Genomic DNA, 18,998 nt, shown 5'->3' with positions numbered 1-18,998 from the left:
AGTACTAAGGGAGAGTAAATCTTATTTGTTTTATGACTTGATTGAAAATTGAGCTATTGAAATGATATTGCTCGGGAACTAGCCTAACGATATTTATTGTTCTCTTTGATGGATTGTTTTAATAATTTTTTAGCCCTATGATAGGTGAGAAGTTTTGATATGATGGAGATGTGTAGTTTGTTGTTGAATCTGATGTTACCTCACTAGAAGCCACATAGAATTCGCCACATAGAATTCGTATACTTCAACCTTGCACTAGTTTCACTGTTGAATAAGAGGAAAGGTTTGGTTGTGCATTTCATCTATGCTTTGTTCAATTCATCTTTAGATTTTTTTTTCAAAAGATGGAGAAAGGTGTAATCGAATTTAGTTAAGGGGTGTTTTGCTTTCTTGAATAATATTCCTGAGTTGATTCACATGTTATGCTGTCGTGAATGTATTTTGCTACTTCAGAACTTTTACCAAAAATCCAAACTTACACTGTAGCTTATTGAGAATTTTGATTGAGAATATATTTTGATTTTATTCAAGATAAATCAGAAGCAAAATTTATTGATAAACCCGAAATTTAATAAGTAAATATTCGAGTTTAATAACAATATTTTGGTGACAGTATCTCAGTTGATAATCTGAGGATATGGAGCATAAGAATAAGCAAAGCATTATCGGCGCTGTGTAGCCGATTTAATTAAAGCATTTTTCAGTTGGTATTTCTTGAGGATTATTTGATGATTTTGATCAAGATAAAATAGAGATCATTGAAGATCATATGAACAATAATTTAAGTCACTTGTCAACCATTTATGTTGTGAAAAACCAGCTAGTATTATCAAAATATTATCTCACTTATCCTTTACTTCTAGTTGAAGTCGTGTGGACTATAAACAGGTAGTAGTGGCATGAGATTAGCTAGTCGAGAGCTTAGAGAGCACGACTTGATTCCTTTGTGAGAAATTCCTTTTTGTGTTTTTATTTCACCTTTGAGTGTTTGTGCTAAAAAAGTAAAAGCTAATTACACCGATTTTGTAATGGCATACTTCATCGATGTAAACAAACATGAAAAAAATCATCAGATAATTCATAAATTTCTCATTTTGTTTTAATTTATTTATCATCATTTAATAACAAAGAGAACTGACTTAACATCAGCCTAGAGTAACAATGAGGCAATGGATTGAAGAAGAACAGAAAGATCATGCACAGCTTTGTTTCCACTAAAGATTGGCGAATTGGATGCCTTTTCTGCAAAGCTGTTTTCACATGCCTGAGCTTCATTTCCAGCATCAGTTGCACTCTGAACAGCAAATTTGGGGTTGTTTTTCTCAATTGCATCAATTGCTACTGGGATATCACCCTGGATAATGGTGTTATATGAAACAATGCAACCTTCCAAGGCCTTTTCCAAGGTGGGGTCTTTGACACTTTTAAGCAATGCTGAAATCTGATTCAATGTGGCAATGGCTTTAGCATTGACACTGTCAGCCACAATCCGAGCAAGCCCCGGCACATCCGGGGGTCGGATTTCAAAGTCAAGACGCAGAGATCGTAAAATGGAGTCTTTTTGCAATTGGTTTGAATCAGGTTGATGTCTGAGTAGCTTACAGTGAAAAATGTGAAGCAAAATACAGCTTCAAGTATGAATAAAGAGATGATTTTGGTCATATTTGGGTGGTGGGAATTTGAAAGGTAACTGGAATATCGCTTAACTTGCACGTAAAATGGCTTTGGTTTAAAAACAAAAAAACGTATTTATAGGCTCCAGAATGAATTTTCTCAATGAAGAAGAAATCATATATGGAGCAAAATAAGGCAAAAAAATTTGCTATACGTAATTTTGGCCCAAAGATTGTAATTGCCTTTTACAATAAAATAAAAAAAAAGTTGTAAGGTAATCCTGTCCTGACAAATTCTATTAATTCTCCAATTTCATAACAGTTGAAATAAAAAATTTGGATGCTAATTAAATAGAATTTACTAATTATAACGGTTAATTTTATATATATATATTATATGTAAAATTGTTTGAGGAAAAAAATTAAGATTACGTAAATCATAACAAGTTAGACGTATATTTATTACCACCGGTTAATTTATCATTTGGTATAGGAGTTTGATCTCAAGGTTCAATTTGATACATGAATTTGGCTTCAAAATTTAATTTGGTACCCAAACCAAATGACATTATGTGACCAAATAGATGTTTGACACGTGTGCTCTAATAAAGAAAATATAAATACTTAATTGAAAAAAAAACTCAGATGCTAAATTAAACATTGGAGACAAACTATGTACCAAATTCGGACTATAAGGATTTCAAATATCAAAATAAAAAATTAGATACCGAAATAAACATTAAAACCAAACTTAAGTACTAAATCAAGAAAAAAAATTCAGATGCTAAATTAAACATTGAAACTAAACTTTGGTACCAAATAATGTATTAAAGATAATATAAATCTAATTTTAATTTTTTTATAGGTAAGGGTTAATAATTTATTATCATTTATTCTCAAAAAGCAAAAATTTATTATCATTTAAAGATAAGATCTATAAAAATCACTTGTCATAATTAATATTTTCACTTTTCGCGTCTATTAAAGTTTTAACAAAATATTTTTTTGTAAAAAATTCTCAATTTAACATATTTATGGGAATCTTTTTATAGTACATATTGTCTATATTTAGAGCTCGTGGTTACCCTTCCTAACAATATTATCTCTAATGTTTAAATTTGTGTTCTCCCCAAAAAAGTGCAATAAACTTTTAGGGATAAATACCAAAATTATACATGAACTATGATTTAATGTGCAATTGTATATATGAACTTTGATATTGTGCAATTTTATACATGAAATTTTGATTTGATCCAATTCTTGTAAATTATTAACACAATTATTGATATAACATCATTTTATGTTTATATATTCCATACACAAAATAATTATATTTATCCAATATAAAAATAAATTGATGTATTTATTTCTTTAAATGTGTATGATTAAATTAAAATTAAAGTTTCAAGTATACATTTGAACAAAAATTAGAGTTTCATATGTATAATTGCACCAAATTATAGTTCATGTATACAATTATACATTAATCAAAATTTATGTATAATTTTGAAATTTATCCCTAAATAATACTTATATATATAATTATAACCAAACATATTTTGTTCTAAAAATCATAGTGTACTTCATAATTATGCATTTAAAATTTTTGAATAAATAAATTCTCTCAGTTTTTATTTAACTTAATTTAATTTTACTTCAGTTGATAATGTTGTTGTTAGGGATGATAAAAAAAAAGCTCGAATCCAATGGATTTTGACTTTATTCGATGGGGTTAGGTTTTTTGTTTGAAATTAGGTTGCAAGTCAAGTTAGGTTTAATTTTCAAATTAATCAAGTTCGGTTTTAAGAAAAACGGACATACATAATATAAAAAAATCATTATTCTATTTAATAAAAATATATAAAAAAATAAAAGTGTAGCATATTGAGTAGGAGTTGAATATAGCTTTAATTTTTGGGGTCAGATAAATTAATATTTAATTTTGAATTAGATAGAGTTATTATTATAACAAAAATAAATAAATTCTAAAACATTTAAACATTTATTATTTTTCAATTTAAAGATTTGAGGGTTAATAGACGGACATTTATTTTATCATATAATATTAATGAAAAATAAAAAGTAAAAGACATCAAATGGTCGAAATCTGAATGGTTATTATTATCTTCATATTACAATATCAAAGCGTCAATTAATTAAGAATAGGGTTATTATTGCCAACTACATAAAAGGGTTGTAACGAGCCTATTTTGCCCGGCCCGAGCCTAAACCAATAAACAATAAAAATATAAAATAAAATTCAAAGTTACTTAAGTCCATTTACAACATTAAAAACCCACTACACTACCCAGCTAGCTACAACCAAGCAGGCCCAATTCACCTATGGCCCAAACACAACCCAAAATCCTTAACCCAACCTCTGTTGGCCCAATAAGCCCAAAACATTAAGCCAACTCAGAAACCCTAGGGTTTTCGAGCTTCCCTCGCGCCGCAGCCATTGCCCATGTGCCTCAGCGCGCACTCCGCCTGAGGATCAACGCCCTTGCATGGAAGTGGAAACTCCCTCGCCCGTTGACCCTCCATGGACCTGCAAACATGGCAAAGAAAGGGAAACAGCAAAAAGCAGTGCCAAAACAGTAGCAAACAATAGATTTTTGTATTCGGCTATATAGCCACAAACACAAAAAAATTGTAACACACGATTAAGCAATCAAAAAAAACAAAAAGGTGGAATTTCACTCTCTGTTCCTTTTTTTTTTCTTTATTTTATTTTTGCTCTCGAATCGATTTTTAAAAACCAAAGGATAAAAAGAGGGGAAGAATATGATCGGTCTTACCTTCGTCGAGTCGGGGAAGTCGGAATCGGAGGGCTCCTTTGGCTTTCTTCGACTTGCTCGGGGTTTTTTATGTGCTTGGGGCTTAGATCTGGAGTGAGGAGAGCGAAAGGGGCAAAAAGGGCTTCGTTTTGCACATCCGACCGCCGCGCACAGTGGTCGCCGGTGACGAATGGGCCGTGATCTGATGGCCGAAAATCGCCTAGGCCGGAGAAGCCTCTCCCTCTCTCCTTTTTTTATTTTTTTTATTTTTATGCACTGATGAAATTAAGATTTTTCAAAAAAAATTTGCTTTTATAGATATATTGAACGACGCCGTTTTGAGTTAAGTCCAATAACTCAAAAACGACGTCATTTTATGCTATGCCCATGCGACCAACCCGAACCATCAGGATCCGCGTGCTTCTACTGTGAATGGGCTATTTATGCCCGGGTTCCTTCCAAATTGGTTGTTATTTTGATTTAGCCCCTTTGTTTACCATTTTATTTTATAAATTTGACCCTATGACTTTGTTATTCTTTCCAATCGAATCCCTGACCCATCAGTGCACTGGAACACGGACGCGTGTCCAAATATTGGCTTTTTGTCCGATTGGTCCTCAAACCTCGTGTGTATTTTCATTTTCGACCTCGTATTTTTATTCTGTTATTCTGTTTTAGTTTTTTTATCTCTAGTTTCATTTTTATTTTAATTTAGCCCCTAATCAGTATGATTTTAATTCCTTATTTATTTATTTATTTATTTATTTATCAGGTTTTATATATATTATTTGTTTCATATTTCATTTGTTAAATATTCTTTTATATATCTTTAAACTGTTCTATTGTTTATTTTTAAATCATTTTTGTTGTTATTATTATTATTATTATTAGTTCTTACATATTATGTATTGTAAACTATTGATCATTTTAAACTTTATATATATATATATATATTATTTGTTTCAAACTATCATACACATTATTCCTTTTGATTTTATATATGTATATATATATATTTTATATTTACTTACATTATTGTTGTCATTATTATTATTTTATTCATTTTTGAACGTATCATGCATTTTAAATTATTACCAATTTTGAATATTTTATATATATCATTTCTTTTAAATCATCATACGTAGTATTTATTTTGGGATTCTTATACGTATCTTGGTATTTTATTACATGTATACATATATATATATATTTTATTTTAAACATTTTTCTATGCATTATCTTATATCAAATTTCTTTTTTCACATTATTCTTTCTTATGTCATTTGAATTAAACTCTATTTTAAATTTTTATATATTATTTAGTTACATTATTTTATATGAAAATTATTTTAAATTCTTTTATTATTTATTGTAAACCTTTATTATTATTAATTTTAAGACTATATAGGTACTTATTTTAAACTTTTATATATTATTTTGGATTTATATATATTTATTTAAATTATTTTTGAACAATATTTATTTTAAATTTCTCTTTTACACATTATTCATTTTAAGCTCTTTTGTAAGTTATTTTAAAGCGTCCTTTTTATTTTTATTTATTTATTTATTTATTTTGTGTATTATTCATCTTGATTCATTTAACATATTGTTTATTTGAAATTTTCTTTATATATGTTACTTTATTTTGTGCCAAAAATATTATATATGTTAATTATTATAAATTTTTTTATATTCTTTACTTTAAATTGCCCTTTCATTTTAAAATCGTTTCATGTATTATTTATTTAAAACTGTTTTATTACTTTAAATTGTTTTATGTCCCTTTTTAGAACTCAATTCATTTATTTTAAATATTTTATTTATTACTCATTATAAATTATTTCCTCATATTATTACCTATTTTATACTTATATATACATATATAAATGTACGCATCATTTGATCTAAATTTTTTGTAAATAAATGTATCATCTTTTCTTAAATTATTTTATATATTATTGATTTTAAGGATTCATTTTTCACTTTATTTACTTTTAAAACTTAGTTATCATCATGTTAAATATTTTTCATGTTTTATTCGTTTTAATTTGCTTTATACTATATATTTTTTAGATTGTCATATATGTTATTTATTTATTTATTTTATTTGCTCCTTGATTACTAATGTTAACATTTAAATAATGCATGTTGAGTGATTATTGTCATTGTGTGTACCTTAATTCATTCACTTGCATCTTTATATTTGTCGTACATTTGTGATGTTATTCTTGTATTATTATTTCATGCTCTATATTCTCTTTTATTTTATTTCGTTTAAATCATATTGTGCATCGACCTCAAATGTATTTGTCCAAACATGGACCGTTTTAATCCAAACAAATAATACACGTCGTTAAAGTATCGTACTTGCTATGGTTTAAAAACAAAATTTTCTAAATAAGGCAATGTTTTGCGTTTTGGAACATCGAAGAATTGTGCCCTAACTTACGGGGTTTCGATTTTCTCATTGATTCTAAATAGCCAAATATCCTTTTGAGTTTTAAAACACACGGAATTACAATTAAAATTAAAGACAAACTTGCGCTCGGGAGTTCATGGTATCGTGTCCTAACTTACGGAATGTGATACTCCGATATCTCGAGACAAGGAAATCTTTACCAATCATTTTGAGCTAATTCAAGCGTTTTCAAAATTGACATCGACAAAAAAGGGATCGTATCTTGAATCTATTCCCGATTTTCAATTTTCGACATTTGGGCACTAAGTAATCAATTCGGTACCAATTTTGGGCGTGACGAGGGTGCTAATCCTTCCTCGCACGTAACTGACTCCCGAATCCGTTCTCTCAGGTTTCGTAGACTAAAATTGTCGTTTTAGTAAACTAAAATGTTTTATTAAAATAAAAGTGATCCGATCACACCTAATAAAGATCGGTGGCGACTTCCGTTCTAATTTTCACTTTCAAATAAAGTCTATTCCCGTTTTCAAAAAAATGGTTTCGACAAGGGTAGTAAGCCCCATGTTGGCATTGTAAAGAATAGGGTTCAGATCTTTTTCTCATCTTCCTCCAAATTTGCAATATGTACCAAAAATAATATATTATTGTTGAGGATGGGATCTTGGGTCGTACTATCAACACATCAAATATTGTTTTCTGTGGGGATTTTTTCTCACAATTCAATTGAGGTCTTGAGTTGGTTTATAAAGTGGCTCTATCGAGAGATCGAATGCCTAAAAAGACAATAAATTTACAAAGAGGAAGTGTCTTATTGGGTATCTAAAAAGGTAAACCATACGTGTTGTGCATAGTTGAACTCGAACCTATACCTTATAGCATATAAGGAATTAATGAGTCGAAATGCTACCACTTGGGCTAGTTATAAGGCATTGTGCATGGTTCGACTTTTATGACGCTCGATAAGGGGATCCTGTTCTATGAATCCACTGCTTATTTAGGCACTTGAGTTCTCAATAGAGTTAATGCAAAATCCCCCACCAAGGATAATACTAAATCTTGTTGAGGGATTCTTCAACTCCAAACGAATTACACTGTGTAAACTTCTCTTAAAGAATTGAAAATCTCTTTACAAAGAATTCTCAAGTCTATAAAATCTAGAGTCATAACTAAGGGCTTAAAAAAAAGCACTTTTGAGAAGGAGAAACTAAAATTTTTAACTTTTCCTCTCCTAAAAATACTTTTAGTGCTTAATTACTTTTTATTTAAATATTTAAAATATAATTTATATATTATAATTAAATTTTATAAATAATTAATATTTAAAATTTATAAAATATCTTTACAGAAAATTCTCAAATCTATAAAATTTAGACTCCCATAACTAAATGTTGCCCATAGTTTTAGCTTGTATCAAACCAATCATCTAATACATGAGCTTCTCCAAGGGCGGCCTATTTTGAAGGGTCATATAGGAGATGTAACCATAATTTAATCTAGCATAAATTTCAAAACAAAAAACGAGGACTATCTGAAAAGGAATAAAATTCTCATCTTGTCACCTAATCATGTACTGTAAATAACTCAAACAAGTTCCAAAGAATGGTAGGATGAATTCAAATTGAATTTGGAGTTACATAATGAGAGATGCTTATAGAGAATAGATATAATCCCACAACATACTGCCAAAATTTTACATGGTAATTTAACTCACTCCCTCTCCTCCCCATAACTTCAACTTGCAAACGAGGGATAAATTACCAGCAAAAAGTGAACTCCATAGAAACATATGATGTTGAACAACAAAGATTTATCTTCTGTGACCATAGATAGACCAACAACATTTTTATTTCTATCCAACAAAGTCCATTAGACTGCACAACAGAAATAGAAATGAGAAATCCGTTTTCGAATCCAAATTAAAACTGTTTTGCCACAATAATTGTTACGTACTACGGGGTTTCGAAGGAATGAAACTGAAGTTGGAGCTCTCTCTGTTGCTCTTACCGGCACATGAGATCCTTGGGAAGCCATTGGTGTACCTTTGGATGGCATTCCTACATAAAAAGGATTTGCATATGAGATGTTGAAAGTGGGTGAATTTGAAAATCCCATAAAAAGAAAAATATTTATTACCTTGAAAGATTATGACAATACAGAAAAGGATGGTAAACAACAAGGCAAGCATATTTCTACTAGGAGGAGGTGTTCCCTTAGTAATCTTCATATTCTTCAAGGCTTTCATCCGCTTGATCCTCGCGCGCTTTAATCTCGCAAGTTCGGATAACTCTCGGATTAACTTCGGGTCGGCCGCATCCAATGATGGCGATCTCGGAGGTCGTGGAGGCTTAGGGGATTTTTTATTGCTCAAACTTTTACATTTCTCCTTCACTAATTTATTCTCTTTACCATCATCTTTGATATTATGATCATGTCCCACAACATTCATGCTCGTCATTGCCTGCATGTTCTTTGCATAAACACTACCTGAATTCGAAGCATCACTAGACAAAGACACTCCATCGTCCGACGACCCTTGGGTGAAACTGCCTCTAGCCTTAGCAAGCAGCAGTTCTGCCATGTTTTTAAGGCCTAAAATAGGGTTTCGGTTTTGGTATTCTTCTTCTTCACCAGTGATCGGTTCATTTTCAATGTCAAGTTTTAAATCTTTATCCCCATGAGCCATCAAAGTTTATTTGATCAGCTTCTCCCAATGCTGAAAGAACCAACTTTAAGCAAAAGATTCAATGTCAAGAATTAGCCCACCACAGATATACATTATAAACTGACAATGATGAGAAGACAATAAGAGAAAATAGCCCTAAAATGCCTAGAAAGAAAGGCCAGAGATTGGAATTTTAAAAATGGAAAATGAATAAAAAACTTGTAAAGGTGGACAAAAGGCACACTTTGATTCATACAAATGAAAAAACGATTGAAAACCTAGAAAATGTATCAATCAAAACCCTACATTCATCAATAAAGAAAGATAAAAAAGGAAATACCTTGTGAAGAAAGAAGAAGAACCCAGATCCGATGATAAGCGCAAAGTCACAAGTGATAGGCTTTGCTTAATTTATCTGCAAAAAAAGCTCGTAATATATAGAATAGATGGCCAGATAAGCGTAGCTTAATTCATCATACGAAAATTCAATGTTGGAGTAATTAACAGCTTTGACTCAAAAAATAAAATAAAATAGAATACAGATAGAGAACTTGAAAAGTACTATAAGTGGAAATAGAACAGACAAGACACGTATATAAAATGTAACAAACATGAAATAATATCTTATTTTAAAACACCCTTCATATCATTATTTTTCTATTTTTGTCCTCATTTTAAAACAAAAAATTTGATGTTAGGAGTAACAAATTATGCAAATTCTGTTTTAGATCAATAAAGATTAAGCAATGGTCACCGAGAAACTAAAAAATCTTTTTAGGGGAGTCAGAATTATATTGTAATTTTTACGATAACGAAAATGTAATTTCATCTTTTTAATAGCCTATATCTTTATAATTTTTAAAGGATTAAATTAAATTTTTATATTTTGAGAGAGTTAAAATACAATTTTACCTTTACTAATTTAAAATTTTAAAAATTTTAAATAGTCCAAATAATTTTTTTTTCCATTTTATGGGGCCCGAGGCCCCAGCCCCCCTAATTTTTCCTTTGACAACGGTTTCTAATAACCGGCCGGATATAATAAATGCAATTCATTAATAAACATGCTTATTTTTTGGATCATTAAATTAGAAAATATTTTGCTTTAGTTATTGTTCATGGAACAAGTATAAATAAATGAAATGTATTTGCTTTAATTTATTTTTAATATTACATAATGACTTGTGACAATATTTCTCCCTTACTTGTGGAGTTTTTTTTAACTCCACTAGTAAAGCATCAAATAATTTTCTTCCATGAATTAACCCAATTCTTTTTTAACCATGATGATAAATAATAAGCATATCATGATATCCATATTGGGTTGCCTTTGAAAATGTAATGACCCAATTTTGATAGTGTTGAAAAATGCGGTTTTGGAATTCAATTTCGTGAACTGAGCCAGTGAAAATGTGAATAGAAGTATTCGCAAAGTTAGTGTGAAAATATATTAGTAAATAATCGATAAATCATTAATTAAAGTTCAGAGACTAAAATTTAAAAGTACAATCTCTATTGAATTTTAATTTAGAAAATGATTGAAGATCTAGTTAGCAATTAATCAAAGGACCTAAATAGTTATTAGACCATTCGTATTATATGATAGTGGATGATAATGATAACATCTACTTAGTTTTATTAAGGAAGATGATATAATTAATTAAACATGTTTTAAGGTTAAAATTAATGTTAATTAAGTTTAATTAACTGGTTAATCATCATATATAAGGCCATGTTTGTGGAAAGATGGAACACATCCATCCTTCATCATTTTATTGTGTCATCCAAGTGAGGAAAAGAAAAGAAAAGAAAGAAGAAAGTTTTTCCCTTTTGCAATTTAGTGCAAAATCCCTAAGGTAATCATGCTTTTCCTTTGAAATTTTTATGTTTTTATGATCATCTAAGCTTGATTAAGCTTATCCATGCCTTGGATTTATCAGTTGTTAAATGTTTGTCAAGTTTCCATTAATGGGTAATTGATGAAATTGAGTTTGACTTTGATGAGAAATTGAAGTATGAGTTTTAAGCATGTTAGGTCAAAGTTGAAAAGTAGAGAAAAATGTTGGAATTGATTGAAAAATTCAATTAAGTTATATAGTTAGCTTTGTGACATTAGGGACTAAATTGAATACTAAGAAATTATGCTATAGATTAGAAGTATAAGGTCTCTCATGAAAGGATATGAAATCGGTTTTAATTTGATGTCAGATATCGAAAAATATGAGTGTTTCGTATATAGAGACAAATTAATAAAATGCAAAATATTTTTGATTATATGTTTTTCATGTGATTGAGTGGAATCTAAAATTATTTTTTATAATTGAACTATCGAAAGTAGCTAAAGATGACGCTAGGTCATCTTGAGGGAAAGGAAAGGCAAGAGCCATAGACGAGTAACAATTATGATTTGTGCTTCCATGGTTTGAATTCAATACATACACCTATATTCATATGGCTTGTATCAAACAATCTTGATTGAGGTAAAATCTCTTATTGTCTCATGAATTTGGTAAGTATTTCATGGTTGATAACTCATAAAAGATGTGGTGATATGTATGTGATGATATGAAATGGTATAAATTGAATTGGATAGGAATGAGCATGATATAAATTGGTATTATATGAAACTATGATATGAGATCATGAATATATATGAGTTTGAAACATTGGTTACCCTATTAACTATCTCAGGCTGTGTCGAGTATAGTTGGCATGTCATAGGATTAGTGTACGAGATTATACTTCAATTTATACTAATGAGGCGCGGAGCACAATTTAAACTTCGGACGTTCCGATGATGCATTAGGTGCCAGATATATTAGTGTGATGGTTGAATGATCCGTGTATCCATCTTGAGTCCGTGTTTGGTTAATAGGGATAATAAAATCTATACTTTTCTAATTGACATTTGATATGTAATTAATCTAATAGCAAACGGTCTATCTTGTATAGAAGTATTCATATGGCAAAAAGATGGCATGTGAAAGATCATGCAAACCAATTCAAACGAGCCCAAAAGTTCGATACGGATAAAAAACGATACATTGGATTTGAAATAGAGATGAGAAAATGAAATGAATGTTGAATCATGGCATGACATACATGTAATTAAGATTTGATGATAAAGGGGTTATATGGCCTTTGTATGAAATTGTCAAATGGAACTTGGTATGGAGTTAGGCATATGAGATATGGTATGTGAACTTGATATTATTTGGTAGTTGATGGCTTATTGATTGTATTTGTTATCTTATTTCCATCTGATTATTAGCTCAAATCATGTTAGCACCACTAAGCTCTATTTCTCAACATACGGTTTATTTATTTCTATGGCAGGTTTTGTTAGATCTTTAAGGTTTTAATGAGTGAAACAACATCCAGAACTCAACTCTCAACTCAAGAAAGTTTGTGTAAGTTTTACTTTGTTTATAACAATTGGTCATGAATTTCTATTGGCGTCCATTTTGGACGTTTTAGTCCAAATGGTAATAATGTTATATTTTGTAAATGTCAATATATTTTGTTTATATCAATTGTTCATGTTATATCATGTTAGCATGTTCATGATCAAAGTTAGTAAAATAAGGATGTATATGCTCATTTAGTATATATATGATGTATGAGAATTAAATGGATGTAAATATACATATGACTATATACTTTAAGATATTAAGAGTACCAATAAAGGTAATTTTGTAACATCCCTCACCCGGTCCGGTCGTCGGACTCGAGCTATAGGATGCTACAGCAATTAATAAAACATTTACATGAAAAACCAAATTCAAAAATAACAAATAACAAGCAATTATTACATATATCATGCATAACAAACAAAACTGAGTCTAAGTCGAGCTTATGAAAGCTCTAAAATTGACCTGGAAACAAACAGGGATCAAATTGTAACATTTTCAATAGATAAAGGTAATTATGCAAAATAGGGCGTATGTCCAGGTTGTGTAACTCTCTGAAGCTGTGTGGATCAAATTGTAAAATTTAATGAAAAGTCACACGATCGTGTGGCTGGGTCATGTAACAAACTAAGACTGTGTGAAACTTAAATGACCAAATCTACAGTACTTACACAAGCGTGCAGCTAGCCCATGTGACAATTGGGAATCGTGTGGGTTTAATGTTTCCTAATTTGCAGTATACACATGGTCCTGTCACCAGCCCGTGTGTGACACACAGCCGTGTGGTACAAATATGTCATTATGTACCTATTTCGTGTCAAGATAAACCAAAGTCTTAAATGATACATATAAGGCTATTCAAACATGCAAAAAAACATTCCAAAAACATGTCTAAATATTCATTCAACCAATATGCCAAAAACAAGTCTTCCACACCATTCAAACAAAACATTCTAATAGCCAACATGTTAATATATCAGTTCCTTTGTGACTTTCATGTCACCTTAACTGAAACAACCAAAGCTAACATTGGCCTTTATGCATACTTATGTACCTTTAATTTCAAAGCATGAAACATTTACGTTGCTAGCACAAACTAGATCCAAACATCACCATTCAAATGAATTTAAACACTTAACAAAACTTATACACCGATCATATAGTCATCAAGCACAAGTATTATGTGCACATCATAACTATTAACATCCAAATGACACTTATACATATCAAGCCTATATAAATGCCACAAAATCGAGTTTTGAACAATTAAAAAGTCTACCGAGATTGAAGCTGGGTAGTGTGAGCTTTGGAGTGATCTGATCCACCGAGTTCCACAAAAGATAACTACATGCAGAGTGTAACAGCCCGTTTTCAGTGAAATCGGAACAGTGGTTTCGGGACCACAAATTCGAGTAAGAAAGGAAATTTATTTTAATATTATTGCATGATCTGCATTATGATAGGAAAGACGTCTGAAAATTTCGATAAGAAAAATTTACTGATTTCATGTTTAATTGTTAGTAAGGACCAAATTGTATAAAGTGAAAAAGTTGAATTCTAGTAGCTAGAGGGATTAAATAGCTATGGAATTCAAAATTTGAGGTCTTTTTAAGGCAAATAGACCATTAAGAGAAGTTAGTAAATATTTATGATGATTCATCCATGGAAATTTAAGAAAAGAAAATGACTAAATTGGAAATAGGGAAAATAAAAGTTGATAATCAATTAAAAAATAAAAATATCATCTTATTTCATCATCTTCCCAAAATGTTTCTATGGAAACCCTAGCTAAGAGAGAGAAATTCAAGCAAGCTTAATTGGGTAAGTAATCATGTTCCGTTTTTAGTAATTTTTACATTTCTGATATCCTAATAACCTAATCTATCTATTTTGGGGATCAATTTGCAAAGTTATCAAAGTATTAAAATTTTTCCATGGTTGAGTATGCTGAAATTTTGAAATTTATGGTAGAAAATGAAAGGTTGTTGATAAATAAACAACTTTTGTAAAACAAATTTTCATGAAATTGTGATTTAGGGACTAAATTAAAAAGATGTAAAATTCATGAAAAATTTATAATTTTTGTGAAGTACATGGACTATTATTGTTATATGAAAATTTTGGCTATGCTTGGAATAAGGATTAAATTGCAAATCTCATTTTCTGAGCCTAGGGACGGAATTGGAATTAATTAAGTATAGGGGCAAAATGGTACTTTTGCCTAAAATGTGAATTTGATTGAATTGAATATGAATTTCATTAAATTGAGTTAAATTTACTCGTATAGATCCGGATAGACCTAGTACTGAATTGGATCGAGGAAAACAAAAAGTATCAGATTAGTAGATTCTCGTATACGAACAAGTGTTGAGGTAAGTTCGTGTATGTAACACCCTTAACCCGTATCCATCGCCGGACCAAACATATCTAAACACTTTGCATTCATTTTATAAACATCATAGCATCATAGTCAAACATCAACGTGAGTCCATTTCTTAGGTCAATGAGACCTTAAACATGCATTAGGAAGAAGTCGGGACTAAACCGAACATGTTCACAACTTTCAACACTTAGGAAATTTTTCTATTCTGTTAAGGTCACACGCCCGTGTGACCAGGCTGTGTGCCTTACACGGGTATCAGACACACCCATGTGAACCAGCCGTGCCAAAACAGGGTGACCATACTGACTTTCACCCATGGCCAATAGGCACGCCCGTGTGCTATGGCCGTGTGATACTAAGCTAGCTACTGACTTTAGCCCATGGCTATATGACATGCCCATGTGTCAAGGCCGTGTAATTTTTAAGAGAATATTGTTTTTCTTACACGGTCACAAGGCATGCTCGTGTCCCCTGACCGTGTGGCACAATGCAGGCTTGATTTAAGCCAACTTGGCACCCATTATGGGTCAACCTACAACAAGGAAACAAACATACATGTACAACCCAATCAACCATTCTTTATGCTAAAACATATATCATTCATACCATAGTTGCAACTTAACATCACATATCCTAAACCTTTTTCAACCATAAGTTCAAACACAAATTAGCCAAATCACATGGCTATATATATATACATCACAAAACATACTTCACAACTACTAGCCTATACATGCCATACTTCAAATATTTACATTTTCAAAAGTACCAAAATGAGATCGATAGTGTGGTGACGATCCTCGACTATCCCTAAGCCTTCAGTAGCTACGATAACTGTAAAACAGACAGTAATCACATAGAGTAAGCTTTCAAAAGCTTAGTAAGCTGTACTCAACACATTCATAGTATATAAACATAAAATGATAACCTATGAGGATTTGCACAATTTCAATCCATATAACTATATCAACTCCAAGAGATTCATATACATAACATCATCTACCACTTAGGCATTATACATACTTGAAGCTTCTCGTACTTATTCACTTTTGTACTTACCTCATGTTGAATGTTATAAGACTTTCCATAAGTTATTCGTGTTTTACACATCAGCACACTTAGTACTATAAGGTTAGCCAAAGCTAAATATTTCCGCACACTTAGTGCCATCTCGAATAACCGAGACTAAGTCGCTATCACACACTTAGTGCCTCAAGTAGGCGAAGCTAGTTAAATCGTACACTTAGTGCCAAAGCTAGTTTAAATCGCACACTTAGTGCCAAAGCTTCCGATTCATCACCATATTATCCACTTCAAATATATACAACCCATGTAGAATAAAGGCATCAAAACTTAATTAACATCACATTTTAAGTACGAACTTACCTCGTACTCAGAATTTGTCGACTCGAACTATCTACTCGATAACCTTTGACTTTCCTCGATCTAAGTCTGAATTCCTCCTTTCTTGATCTATAAGTTTTCAAAATTAACCCTTTTATTCACTAATTAATTCAATTCATAAACATATTTAGGGTATTTTACAAACTAGCCCTCATATTATCACATTTCGACACTTTAGTCCCTATTTCACAAATTCACAAAATACACAAAATTTGTTTGCACACAAGCTTAGCCGAATTTTCATGGCTCTCATACAAGTCCACACATTTCATTTAGTTCACATTTTAGTCCCTCAAAATAACATTTTCACAAATTAGCCCAATTTGCTCAAATTTAACTAAAATCCAAAGACAAAAATGTAAACCCAACATCAAGCTTTCATATTTCACCATTTAACAACACGAAACTCATGTATTCATCCATGGAATATTTCAAAATCACGATCAAAATTAAAAATTGAGGCATGGGCTTTATAGTACACTTAGCAATTATCACGAAAACGTAGAAATTATCAAAAATCGAAGCAAAAACATACCCGAATTAAGCTTCCAACTAGCCAAACCCTAGAACTCTTTATCTTTTCTTTTTTTCTTCAATTTTCGATACAAACAAAGCATATAATGCCTATATTCATGTTTTTTTATAACATATATTAATTTATTAAACATTTGACCATTATAACCTTTATTAAACATTTATAAATTCACCTAACACATGCCCTTTTATGTCCATTCAAACTTTCAATGGTCAAATAACCACATACGGACCTTTACTTTAGAAAGCCAACTCAAATAGGCACTTTAACATCTAGCACATAGCTTTTACATTTTACGCGATTAGGTCATTTTTGCAAATTAAGCACACAAACAGTTAAATTTTCGCATGAGACTTTCACACGTATCAATTTACATATCATAGACACAGAAAATAATATTAAAATATTTTTAGGACTCGAATTTGTGATCCCAAAACTACTATTCCAACTAGGGTCAAAACTGGACTGTTATAGTGTAACTAAACTGTATATATTTAAATGCTTGAATTGAATATTGTGTATGTGATTGTATTGTTTCTATGAATATGAAATTAATATTATATCTGAAAATACTCAATAAATGTTAAATTCTGTTTGAATACATGGAATTTGATGAATACAGGATTTTCAATTGGTTGTGATTCTGCATATCTTGCAAACACACCATAGCTCTCATGAGCATCTTGTTATAAGCCCTCTTGAGCTTTCCGTTATATGGTTTCTGGGAGCATCATGATCGGTATTGATCCTATATGTGTTGCAAACATACTACAGCTCTTTGTGAGCGTCCTTTTATATGATCAGTATTGATCTTACATGTATTACGGACATACCACAGTTCTTTATGAGCTTCCTGATATATGGCTTTTAATGAGCTTTCTGATATAGGTTCGTTTGAACTTCCTGGTATATGGCTATCCAGAGCTTCCTGATAATAGCTCTTCGGAGTTACCTGTTAAGCTCACATGAGCTTTCTGATTTAAACTCTTATAAGTTTCCTATTATTAAGCCCGGATAAGCTTCCTGTTACATGGCTCATACGAGCTCCTTGTTATATGGCTCGAGAGAGTGCTTCCTGATTTTGTTCTCTAATGAGTACCCCTGAATATGAATTGACGAATTACAGTTTTGTACACTTTAAGTGTACTACAAGTGTGTCCATCGATATTTCCAATAAATTCAATGAGAAAAGTTCTGACATGGGCTAAGCTGAACTTGTGATGATTTGTTATGAAAATGTACATGTTATAAGTAAATATGTTAAGGAAAGTATATGTATATGAAAGTTATTACGTGATCAGCTCATTCATGTTTCTTGACAATTGTGTGAATTACAATGACTAACATGTTTAATGAAGTTGGGTGTTTAGGCGATTAGCCAAATCTCTTGGATGCATTTAGTATGTTTACTTTAATAGAAATGAATGGTAAGTTAAATTTTCAATTATACGAACTTACTAAGCATTAAATACTTACTCGGTTCTTATTTCCTCTGTTTCATAGTACTTGGAAGCTCGTAAAGGTTGGAACTTGGTCGGAAACACAACACACTATCCCTCAGACTTCTCAATATATAAAGCAAGCTATCTTTTGGTATAATGACATGTATAAGCTAAGTTAGGCGTAATGATGAAATATTTTGGTTGTAACTAGCCATTGAAATGGCTAGTGTAAGGCTTATTTTGATGTAATTATATAAGGCCTTAACAAGTTTGATGTGTGATAAAATGGTGATATGATGGGGAGTATACAAACCTATTGATGAATGGTTTTGAATTAGCATAATTGATAA

General features: G+C 30.9%; 2 protein-coding genes and 1 long non-coding RNA gene across 4 annotated transcripts; all 3 read right to left on the bottom strand.

The window, feature by feature from the left end:
* Positions 1–1,150: 1,150 nt before the first annotated feature.
* Positions 1,151–1,792, bottom strand: LOC107955860 (cell wall / vacuolar inhibitor of fructosidase 1). The gene is made up of 2 exons (XM_041078574.1): positions 1,746–1,792; positions 1,151–1,589 (listed from the first exon to the last, which is right to left on the bottom strand). The coding sequence occupies exons 1-2, from the start codon at positions 1,790–1,792 to the stop codon at positions 1,151–1,153; spliced, it is 486 nt and encodes a 161-aa protein (XP_040934508.1).
* A 1,918-nt stretch (positions 1,793–3,710) lies between these two features.
* Positions 3,711–5,100, bottom strand: LOC107953078 (uncharacterized). Its single transcript, XR_001699054.2, has 2 exons — positions 4,412–5,100; positions 3,711–4,161 (listed from the first exon to the last, which is right to left on the bottom strand). It is a non-coding gene; the product is annotated as an uncharacterized lncRNA (long non-coding RNA).
* A 3,302-nt stretch (positions 5,101–8,402) lies between these two features.
* Positions 8,403–9,954, bottom strand: LOC107895959 (uncharacterized). Of its 2 annotated transcripts, none has more exons than XM_041079144.1 (4): positions 9,815–9,954; positions 8,946–9,538; positions 8,763–8,866; positions 8,403–8,683 (listed from the first exon to the last, which is right to left on the bottom strand). In XM_041079144.1, exons 2-4 carry the CDS (start codon positions 9,493–9,495, stop codon positions 8,567–8,569), a joined length of 771 nt encoding a protein of 256 aa, XP_040935078.1. In that variant the 5' UTR covers positions 9,496–9,538; positions 9,815–9,954; the 3' UTR covers positions 8,403–8,566. The 2 variants fall into 2 exon arrangements, with proteins under 2 accessions (XP_040935078.1, XP_040935079.1); XM_041079145.1 differs by having other exon boundaries at positions 8,946–9,525; positions 9,815–9,952.
* Positions 9,955–18,998: the final 9,044 nt, after the last annotated feature.

The sequence above is a fragment of the Gossypium hirsutum genome, chromosome A10, assembly GCF_007990345.1.
Source record: "Gossypium hirsutum isolate 1008001.06 chromosome A10, Gossypium_hirsutum_v2.1, whole genome shotgun sequence".
NCBI lineage: Eukaryota > Viridiplantae > Streptophyta > Magnoliopsida > Malvales > Malvaceae > Gossypium > Gossypium hirsutum.
The sequence above is the reverse complement of the archived record's forward strand: the minus strand, read 5'-3'. Positions and strand labels throughout refer to the sequence as shown.